This window comes from Oryx dammah, unplaced genomic scaffold, assembly GCF_014754425.2.
Source record: "Oryx dammah isolate SB20612 unplaced genomic scaffold, SCBI_Odam_1.1 HiC_scaffold_27, whole genome shotgun sequence".
NCBI lineage: Eukaryota > Metazoa > Chordata > Mammalia > Artiodactyla > Bovidae > Oryx > Oryx dammah.
This window is the reverse complement of record NW_024070211.1, coordinates 47,407,914-47,419,857: the sequence shown is the minus strand read 5'-3', so window position 1 is coordinate 47,419,857 and position 11,944 is coordinate 47,407,914. Positions and strand designations below refer to the sequence as shown.

Below are 11,944 nucleotides of genomic sequence, written 5' to 3'. Positions count from 1 at the left end.
AAGCGAGGCAGTGGAGCACGTACCCTGTCAGTGGGATCCTCATATCCCCACAAAATAAACAGTAACATGAGAATATTTATACTAAACAAAACTGTATATCAAGCCTGCTTTGGCTCAGCCAGAGGGAATGATAAATTCCTTGCAGATCTCTCATAGAGTGGTCCTTTGTGGTCCATGGACGCCACTTCCAAGACAGTACAAACCAATTACAGAGCAAGGCTTTTCATTATGTTGAGGAATGAAAATATCACCCCCCATTTTGCTTTATTTTACAGTTATGTTTCACTTAGCCCGCCCCTCCCCCTTATGTTAAAGACATTTTAACATCATGGAGTCAAGCACAAATTCAGGACGGAAACAAATGACATTGCCCCTCACCACCACCAACAAAAGCCCTTATCACCCTCATAGACTAGCTTTTTGCTTTCCTTATCCCTCTTCTAACAAACTAAAAGTTGAAGTGGCAAGTGGGGTAGAGCAAAAACACTGAAGAGTTAATAAAACGTAAACTCTTTTTGTCCACATCAATTCTCTCCCATTTACAACTGGCACAAGTCATGGGCAAAGTTGTCTGGCAGGAGACAGCAGTTAAACAAGCTATGAAGCCACATTCCATCCAATGTCCACTTTAAGGTCCAGTGGACAAGATACTGCAGAACATTAGCACAAAGTGTCGGTCTGCTTGTAAGAGAGCAATATGAGAAAAGGTTAATATGAATTAGGGTATTTGTTAGTTTGTGTATCTGTAGTTTGGTCAGATTTTCTCAACCCAGTTTGATAATCCTTATCATTATAGACCCAACCCAGCTGCTTCTGTCAGCTTATATACAGAAACAGCTGATGATACCAAGTCTGTCCCTACGATAAACCTTTAGCAACTTAACAACTGTTTCAGATTTTCTGGAGAGACACGGTGGAGCAAGAAAGAAAGGGAAGACAGAAAGACAATAGAAAAAACAGAGAAATTAAAATATGAACAAGAGGTAAGGAGTAAAATTGTCCTGGTTTTGAAAATTATTTATAGCAAAAATAGTAAATTATTGTTTTAAATGGATAGCTGTATTATAGGCCAAATTTAATCAACTCTATTTTAAACCAATGAACTAAGCCTCATATGTAGTACTTGAGTTTATCATAATAGATGAAAAAGGGAAAAACAGGTCTCATATGCTTGTATACTTTAATGGATATTAGAAATTTAACAAAATTTTATTTATGAAGTGTGGGGTTAGTGAAATTATCTTATTCAGATTTTTTTTTGTTTTAAACTTTTATGAAATTAATATATCATTTTCGATAATTAATTGTAAAATGCACATAACATTTACCATATTTAAGTGTGTAGTTCAGTGGCATTAAGTATTTATATTACTGTACAATCATCACTACTATCCATCTCCAGAATTTTGCTTTTTTTTTTGCCTTCAAGAACTGAAACTCTATACACCCATTAAATAGATGTTTGGTTGTAAATAAGCCTTGCTCAAAACCAGCAGTCTGGACTACAGTGATATGAATCTGCAGAGGTTACAAAGGGAAATGGCAAATGAATCAACTGCTACTACATCCCCAAATGACACAGTGACATCCTGTGTTTTTACTCTCAATCATCTGCTTAATGAAAGTGTTAGTCACTCGTCGTGTACGACTCTGTGTGACCCTATGGTGGATGGCCTGCCAGGTTCCTCTGTCCATGGAATTCTCCAGGCAGAAGTACTGCAGTAGGTAGCCATTCCCTTCTCTAGGGGATTTCCCCAACCCAGGGATCAGTCCTGGTCTCCTGCATTGTGGGTGGACTCTTTACCATCTGAGCCACCAGGGAAGTCCCACCTGCTTAACATTGATGACCAAAACGGAAGCAAAGCTCCAGGTGAGATCTAGAAAGAGTGCTGATATTTCATTTTCACATTACAGCTTACAAAGTACTTCCATTTAATTCCCCAGAACACAATCCGGATGGAAACTCTTTTCCCTATTTTACAGGCAGAAAGTGAAGAGGAACCACACAAGTGCACTCATCTCACATGCTAGTAAAGTAATGCTCAAAATTCTCCAAGCTAGGCTTCAGCAATACGTGAACCGTGAACTTCCAGATGTTCCAGCTGGTTTTAGAAAAGGCAGAGGAACCAGAGATCAAATTGCCAACATCCACTGGATCATGGAAAAAGCAAGAGAGTTCCAGAAAAACATCTATTTCTGCTTTATTGACTATGCCAAAGCCTTTGACTGTGTGGATCACAAGAAACTGTGGAAAATTCTGAAAGAGATGGGAATCCCAGACCACCTGACCTGCCTCTTGAGAAATCCGTATGCAGGTCAGGAAGCAACAGTTAGAATTGGACATGGAACAACAGACTGGTTCCAAATAGGAAAAGGAGTCTGTCAAGGCTGTATATTGTCACTCTGCTTATTTAACTTATATGCAGAGTACATCATGAGAAACGCTGGACTGGAAGAAACACAAGCTGGAATCAAGATTGCCGGGAGAAATATCAATCACCTCAGATATGCAGATGACACCACCCTTATGGCAGAAAGTGAAGAGGAGCTAAAAAACCTCTTGATGAAAGTGAAAGAGGAGAGCGAAAAAGTTGGCTTAAAGTTCAACATTAAGAAAACGAAGATCATGGCATCTGGTCCCATCACTTCATGGCAAATCGATGGGGAAACAGTGGAAACAGTGTCAGACTTTATTTTGGGGGGCTCCAAAATCACTGCAGATGGTGATTGCAGCCATGAAATTAAAAGACGCTTACTCCTTGCAAGAAAAGTTATGACCAACCTAGATAGCATATTCAAAAGCAGAGACATTACTTTTCCGACTAAGGTCCGTCTAGTCAAGGCTATGGTTTTTCCTGTGGTCATGTATGGATGTGAGAGTTGGACTGTGAAGAAGGCTGAGCACCGAAGAAGTGATGCTTTTGAACTGTGGTGTTGGAGAAGACTCTTGAGAGTCCCTTGGACTGCAAGGAGATCCAACCAGTCCATTCTGAAGGAGATCAGCCCTGGGATTTCTTTGGAAGGAATGATGCTAAAGCTGAAGCTCCAGTACTTTGGCCACGTCATGCGAAGAGTTGACTCATTGGAAAAGACTCTGGTGCTTGGAGGGATTGGGGGCAGGAGGAGAAGGGGATGACCCAGGATGAGATGGCTGGATGGCATCACTGACTCGATGGATGTGAGTCTGAGTGAACTCCGGGAGTTGGTGATGGACAGGGAGGCCTGGCGTGCTGTGATTCATGGGGTCGCAAAGAGTCGGACACGAATGAGCGACTGAACTGAAATGAACTGAACTGAAACTATAGCTCCATGAAAGATAACAAGGGCCAGAACCCAAGCCAGAATCTGCTGTCCAGTGCTTGTCCTACTAGGCCACATGGTCTCGGCCAAAGCAAGAGAAAAGCAAGGCATGACTACTTCGCAGCTCTCCCAGATCCACTGGGTCTAACTGGAGAGCATCTGCTCTTTTCATCACAGCAACTAAACTTCCTTGCATCTGAAAACCACAAGTGGTTCATCATTATTCCATCTTTGTTGTATTTATATTGACAGCAAAAAGAAAACACCCAGAAAGTATAATTCTGAAACAAAATTAATGCAATTGCAGTCAAGATTCAAATGTAAGTCAAAAAAATATGTTAGGATACAGACTCCCCTGGTGGTCCACTTGTTTTCGAATCTGCCTTCCAATGCAGGGGATGCAGTTTTGATCTCTAGTTGGGGAACTAAGTCCATGGGCTGCAACAGGAGAAACCCACATGCTGCAACTAGAGAAAGCCTATGGGCCGCAGTGAAGAGCCCCGCACCACAGCTGAAGACCTAGTGCAGCCAATATACAGACTGGATAGATCACCAGAGCCTATGGGCTTCCCAGGTGGCTCAATGATAAAGAATTTGCCTGCCAATGCAGGAGACACAAGACACCTGGGTTTGATCCCTGGGTCAGGAAGATCCCCTGGAGGAGGAAATGGCAACCCACTCCAGTATTATTGCCTCTAGAATCCCATGGACAGAGGTGTGTGGTGGGCTAGAGTCCCTTGGGTCTCAAAGAATTGGACACAACTGAGAATGCATGCATGCACTGGATCCTATAAAAAGACTGAGTTCAACCTCTTTTATTTTTAATTAATTAAATTCACATTATGTGCTCTTATTAGCCAAAACCACAATTTATTTGCTAAACAAAATCTATGGAAAATTTTATTTCGTTGTATTTTATGGATAGAAAAACGCCTTGTACTAAAAAACATAAGCACTAAGGATTTACATAAAATTGCCAGAATTAGCAAGTGGCTTCTTTCAGTTCACAAAGAGGCAACATATTTTGATTTCTTTCAAATAAAATTCTTCCACCAATACCCTTCACTTCACTCAAGAGTAATAAATTCCCTAAACCTTCAGACTTACATTTAAATTCCAAAAAGGATAAATATAATCCCTTGAAGTCATGCCCAACACCGCCATTCCACATCCCCACATAAACATAAAAAAAATTAGACAAATCTGGCTTTTGGAATTATCTCCAGAATGAACAGTAGGTCATCCTAAACAAGACAAGAAAGAACAAAAGAACATGATTAGTCTTTTATTTGATAATTTTAGTTTATAATTCTCCCCATTTTTTAGTTACTTAGTACTTGATTTTTAAAAGTGCACATTAAAAAAAAATGATTACTCAGAAAATGAGAGTTGAATACAGGACTTTGGAATAAAGAGCTCAGGAACACCAAATAAATGGAGTCTGTTTTTAGTTTAGTTCATGATAATCAAAGATGATTCCATAACTATTGCCATTTTATCCAGCTCATTCAGGGGGGCTTCTAGTACACTCAAGTGCATGAACTTGATACAGAGGAAAATTTCAAAAGTTTCAGTGATGACTAGAAATATCATAAGGCAATTACAATCTATAAACACCTATTGCTGTCGTTGGACAGAGAAGGCTTCTAGTTTTCCAATTCACACCTGGAACCAAGCTCATGGATCTTCTTGTCTTCACAGGCCAATAAGAAAAGTTCGCAATGGCTGATATTTTTTTCTTCCAATTTCAACGAAACCTTAGATTGGATCACATGAAAACACCTTCCCGTATCTTCCAGAACTCCCCAATACTTTCTTTTATTGCATACTCAGCACAGCTCTTGCACTCTTGGGGTGTAAATCCAATTAATGCTCTCCCTATCGTACCAATTCCTCGATCACTTGCCAATTTTTTAACTTGAGCTTCGATGTAATGAGGAGATACATAATAAAAATGGTCCCCAAGGACACTGTAAGCCATGTATTGAGAGCCTTCGGAGGTTTCTGTAACTTCTTGATCTTCAAAACTCTCTACATTGCAAGCTATCTCAATTTTCCCTTCATGAGGAAAAGCCATTGTTTGGACACCCTTCAGTCCATTCACATTCGAGCCCCGAATGGCACTAGCGATTTCTTTTCCCAGAGCCAAGTCTTGAGAATCTATGGTAACATTGCAGTTCATCACGTATGGGCTAGCACCGATGCCTAAATCATTAGAAAAGCATGTTAGTCAAGCAAAGTAAAAGCCTCATCTTGAAGATTCTATTCTTTACCCAATTCTATTATTTTCTGTTAACTTTACTTGATTTTATTTTAAAATAATACACAGAAATACTCCTCATTATCAACTCAAGAATTTTCTAAAGGTCATACATACTTTTTACCAACAGAGTTATTTGTGCTATAAGTAGAAATTTTTATCTACTCTAAATGTATCTCAATGTTTACTCTAGAATGGTTAAGAAAAGCTCGGACTTTTGAAAAAATCAACAGATATTTCAAAAGGCACGTTTGAAAATTAAATATCAACAGCAGTAAAATGTATTGGCCTTCCATTCATTTCCAAGGCCATCTCCACAGGGGCTGGAATTCAGTGCCAGGTCTATGGGTCTGGGAGACAGGAATAAATCACACTCTGTACTCATCTCTTCCTCCCCAAACACAGACCTGTCATCACTGAGCTAGGTTAAGATCAGATTTGAATGAACCTCAACAGTCTTGGCTAGTAAAGGAGGTCACTAAAAAGTGACAAATAGTCTTGGAATTGGGAAGGACAAAGGGACTCTTGTGTCTCATGACGATGTAGGTTTGGCAGGGCAGGATTTGGGGCACTATGTACACCTTCTTGGTATAACCAGTTGGAGGTATCTCTTTCTTCCATCCTTGGCTTCCCAAGGGACCAGGACTGTCATTGCTATTCCAGAGCCCAGTTACTCTAGAGCACGTTTTACCCTGCCTTGGGGATGATGCAGCTCATATTACACAAATATCCCTGCTCTAATTATAGTTTACATTATAAGATGGACAACTTGGTTAAATTAGCATTGGTATAAAAAGCTTAGGTTTGCAGTTTCCTCATTTTGGGGCAACTTCACATTTCTAAAGGCAAAGTTGACTAGGGATTGATGAGGGATAAAAGGCTGACCTCATCTTCAGCATAAGACAATTTTTTAGCTACTATTTCAACATCATTTTACTGTCATTGTTTTTTCTTACTACTTTCAAACTTATTGCTCACGATGTCAGTATCCAACGAGAGATCCTGTTGAATTCACTCTCCCCTTGACAGCTGTGGTTTGGGGGCTTTGCTGCCTAGCCTGGGTACTCTCATACTAATAGACACTTTACAGAAAATCAGCACACGGAAACCACATTTCATCTTTTTCCCACACATGTACATAATGAAACATTTCAACTCCTGAGGCTGGGCCTCTTTCTACTGGGAATTCTGCAGGAATGAATCAAATTACAGTATTTCTCCATAATGCTGATTTCATAAAAATTAAATTTCCTAACAGTCAATACATATCTCTCTCAACCTCATACACCAATCACTTACTCTAAATATCTTTGAGAATTATATCAGTTTTAACATTTCACAGAGTACAACTGGAAATTTTTTTTTTGGTCAGTGCTAATGTCATTCATTAATCGAAAGCATCCAAGCACAGTTTCTCTCTCCTCTATCCCTGAACAGGTAGTGTTACAAACAATCCCATTTCCTCTATCTGACACACATACCCTATTCTGACTCAAGAAGTGGCCTCACCTTTATTACTATTCAAACAAATAGCTAGATCATGCTCAGATTTTGCTGAAAAGTATGTGTGTGTGTGTGTGTATATATAAACATACATATATGGAGTTTCATATGGGGGAGGGGCTTATACTAAGTACTATTCAAAACATCTATTGGGACTATTGTGCTCTGCTATTCCAGAACTTTGATATGCCTAGTCAACGTTCAGATATTTATATGTAATTTATCAGCTTGGGGGAGCAAGTCACTTTCAAGGCAAGTTCATTCATATGGACCCAGGGCCTCCTGACAATATGGTAGCATGGACCATTCGATCCTTAAATACATGGGACAGGACTTCTAAATCCTCTAGCAGATTGCAAGGCACCTTTTATCCCCATGTGCCCAATAACTGTCCCTTTTGTCACAGAGTTTCTAAAATTGATCATTCTTGCTAATAAATGAATTCATTACCTAAGATAAAAGATAATGTAATCAATAGTTTACCTAAGATAAATTATTAAATGTATAAGAAATTTAGATGTTAAGTCCAGAGCACAAGAGTGTCACAAAGAATTCACTTGTCCCAACACTGACTTAATCAATTAAAATAAAACTCTATTTAAAAACTTTCTTCAAAAGCATACTTTAAAATTAATCATTTCTTAGAAAAATAAAATTAAACATAAGAAGTAACTTTTATATTCTCTTTTGAATAAAGTAAGAGTAATCACTTATATACAGAATGATACTTTCTAGTATATGTCCTTATTATGTGTATTTTAAATTCTTCTATTAAGCTTTAGCTATACAATAATTGATTTTGTATTACCACTATATCTTATTCTAGCAGTGAATTAACAGAGACAAGTCAATGAAGTTAAGTTTCTGGTCTAAGCAGGTAGTAGTTTTCACCCTGAGGGGTTATAAGGCCATGATCCATTTCTGCCTTAGGAAAAAGAAAGAAAGGAAGAAAAAAAAGACAAGAAGAAAGGAAGGAAGAAAAGAAGAAAGAAAGAAGGAAAAAGAGAGAAACTGTTTTCTGCCCAAATGCACACGTTTCTAGTTCTTCCATTTAATCCTTCCCAAGTCCAACACCAATATGGTGATCCAATTCTAATCAATCAAATTCTGCATTTAAATCCAGCAGTCCCACTGACCTTATTTAAGATGCTGAATTTGACTTTTTATGCTAATTTAAACTTAGTAAAAATTTTTTAAATAAGGGAGGCAATTAATCCCAGCAAATTGTATTTCTAGTTAAATGTCATATAATTAAAGTAATTCCATTTTTTGCTCTAAAATTAGAAACCTGATGTGAAAGTTTGTTTCTCAGTTTGCGGTTTCGCTCGGCTCCTGCCTCCCGCAGATTGGCACTCGGCTGCTCTGGCGGCAGCATGAATCTCACTGCAAAGCTGAAATTCCAATTTTATTCCAAAGCAACTGTCACAACGCCCTGAAGCAAGCTAAAAACAAGGAAAAAAATCTTTGGTATGATTTCACTTTCCATGTGTTCTTTAATGAAAAATTTATCATTCTAAATATTGGTGTTTACTGCTAGTTAAATACTTTTTTTTATCAAAAAGAAACTGAGATTCAGTTGCTATTATTTCACAGGGAAATATAACAGGCCTGATGTTTTCCTGACAATTCTGTTATTTTCCTGTGTGGAAACACTGTATTTATCATATACTGTACGGCTGGTGATTCAGATATTGTAGAGACCTTATGGTGAACTGATATAGATGTAAACTCTTTATGCCAGATTGTTTAAGCATAAAAAAAACAAATGCACTTAATTAACATCTGATGTGTAGTTTTTACAAACACAAATGCAATATTTGTGTTTGAGCACTGGCAGTAATGACTGTGAACTATGCTATTAATGTCTGGTTTAAAGATGCTTGTGGTAGGACCACGTCTGGAATAACACAAATAAAAAACTGCATTCAGACAAAACAATAGTGAAGAGCCCATTAGAAAAAATGGAAAAGCAGCACTCAGAAAAAACTTTTTTTTTTCCCTTTAGATCAAAATTATTCTCAAAAATTGTTCCAGGCACCATCACTTTCAATCAATTAATGGTGAAAAGATTTTCAATATTTTCCTCCAATAGAAAAGGTTTTGTTTTAGAGGGTCAGAAGTTTGCTAAGGGATGTATTTAAAAATTCTTGTTATTATATTAAGCTCGTCTTTGATGGCTTAGCTTTAAAAGATGCGTGAGGAGGGAACCGAGGTAGTATTTTGGAGTATTTGGCATTTTTATGTCTGAAGAGAGAATTTCAAATTTATGGATTGCATTACAGTTTGAATAAATAAAGAGATTCTCATGAACTAATGTGTGGCTCTCTTTTTACTGAAACCTGCTGAGTGCCAGGAACCATGCAGGTTACTGGGTGTACGAACACGAAGGTTAAACAAAGATAAAACCTAGCCTAACTGTGGGCCTTGCTTCAGAGTAACAAACAGAGCAAGACGACAGACTTGGAACTCAGGTTCAAAAATATAAACAGCTGTTATTACACTGAAAGCAATTAGTCATCATTACATATTGGTATTTTACATTTTTTAGAACATGTATTAAAGAGAAACCGCAGCTGAAACAGGACATTTGATGACTAAAGCCATAAAACTCAAACATAATTGCTAAGTCCGATACTCCCATGGCGGGAAGAACGCAGGACTCTTGTGCTTGTGGCCAAATCCACAGAAAAGAAAGCTCAGTGACATTGTGCGGCACAGGGCTGGGAATGGCTCCCCAGGGGTCTGAGTTCAAGTTCCACTTCTTCAGGGACACTGCCTCTGCTCAGCTGTCTTTCTGCAAAATAGCTATGACATTTTTCCACTCTGTGAGGAACCGTAAGCCTCAATTTCTCAACTCTGAATCTTTCAGAGTAACAGCAATTCAGAGACGAAATCACAGGGATACATGTTAACATCATCATGGAATGAAGCCAGACCAGGTGAAAGCAACCTCAAGTGACTTCCCTGCTCCCAGGTTTTCTATAGAAAAGTACCTCTCACTAGCTCATGCAGAGACATAGTCCTTCATGTTTCAATTACGGGTAACATACTTAATTACACATTGAGACTTTCATCTTCCATCATCCCAAACAGATTTACAAGCAAACATAGAAAATTACAGATATAGGCTCCTGAAAACAGGACTCATTCTAAGGCTAGAAATTATTTTTCAAAGACTAGGTAAAATTTGGGGTATGCAGTAAATGGCATTATTCAATGTCAAGAAAAGTGCCTGATGCTGCAGCTTCTCATTTACAGAGAGAAAGAAGTAAGCAGGGGCAGCTCTCAGTAACCCACTGAAACAACTAAACAGAAGTCCCTGATTCCAAGATGTGCCAGTTACCTCCATCTACGATTCCTACGGCATCATGTGAAACTACAGTTCAAAGAATTGTCCTTCATTTTTAAACAATGATGCATATATGCAGGCCAGTCATACAATATATCAGCCAGCATTTAAATTATCCCATAAATGTTTAGGGTTTTAAAATATATATGTATAAAGTATTTATTTATAGATCTAAAAGTATCAACTATTACTGCTTTGTCCTTATTTATGTTCCTCATGAGCTGGCCAACTACAAACTTTTAAAAGGAATTTGGTTTAAAAGATTTTGTGTGTTTGGCACTGACTCTGGGTGTTAATCATTTCTGAGCTCACTTTTTTCTCTTCTGTTTATAATATTCTCAAGGAACTTCAAAACAGAAACCTGTTCCCTTATAGATTCTGCTTCCTTTCGGGTACTGTATAGATTAATTTGTCATTGGAAAGTTAACTTTAAGTGTTCAGTTCATAACACCAATCATTTCTATTTAAATTTTTTAGGAAAAGAAATAAACATAGCAACAATGTGTTGAAGCTTTTCTGTTTTGATGGGAGGAGTGGAAAATTATGTTGAGAAACACTGATGTAAATAAAGAATGTTAGAAAAATATATAAAGCCATTAAATTTAAAAATAAGGAGAGAAACTGCTATGGTTGAGAACTAAGCTTGTTGAAAAATTAGATGAATAATATTTCTACCCTAGTGACAGAGGTGCTAGAAATTCTACTGCAATAGATATTACTTTTAAAAATGAAATCATTTTACTCCTTCTTACATATGAGTTTCTTAACGGATAATTTGGGCAAGTAAGGTAACCTAAGATTTCAGTTGATCATGTGATTTAAACTCAAATTACAATCTTGTTCATGAAACCATTTATCTATACTCTATGTTCCTCTCTGAAACATTTTAATTTTCTATTAGAATCTGCTTTGAGCCTATTAAATGAGTCCCTCAAGGAGTAATGGTCTACCTAAACTTGGCAACTTATAATTTTCATGTCTTTGTACAAACTAAAGAGTCTACCACTTGAAAGGAGATATTAGCAAAAAAGACATATGGAGAAAAGTTGTGCTGCTTCTCCTTTTTTACTTGACTCTTTTGTCAGCAGTATAAATGAATGCACTGAAATCCAGCTTCTACAGACCTGATAAACCTCAATAATTGCCCTTTATGAAAGATGATGGGAATAACAACAAGATCAATTTAGAGAAATAGTGAAAATAAGTTGGAAGCTTTAAGAATTTCCTTTCCTTACAAACATATAAGATAAATAAAATAAATAGGTGCATATATATTTTACAATATTGAAATCACACTATACAGCTTTATGTTCTTTGGCCTTGATCCTGGATGTTCCTTCTGCCTGAGTCTCCTGTCCACGTTTCCACATGGCCAACTGCCTCTCTCCTAGTCTTTACTCCAATGCTGCCTTCACAATGAGGCCTACTTTGGTTTATCCTCCATAGTTTACTCCCATTCTGGGCACATGATGTACATTGTCCTGCTGATTTTCTTTTTTTTTTTTAGCTGTAGCATTTATTTTCTAGGGGCT

General features: G+C 37.6%; 1 protein-coding gene across 1 annotated transcript in view; it reads right to left on the bottom strand.

Moving 5' to 3' along the window:
- Window positions 1-4,100: 4,100 nt before the first annotated feature.
- Window positions 4,101-11,944, bottom strand: part of FTCDNL1 (formiminotransferase cyclodeaminase N-terminal like) — a 42,413-nt gene continuing 34,569 nt past the window's right edge. Inside the window, exon 6 of the mRNA XM_040228857.1 lies at window positions 4,101-5,505. Coding sequence (XP_040084791.1) covers window positions 5,069-5,505 — 437 coding nt within the window. The 3' untranslated portion in view covers window positions 4,101-5,068. The remainder of the gene's footprint in view (window positions 5,506-11,944) is intronic.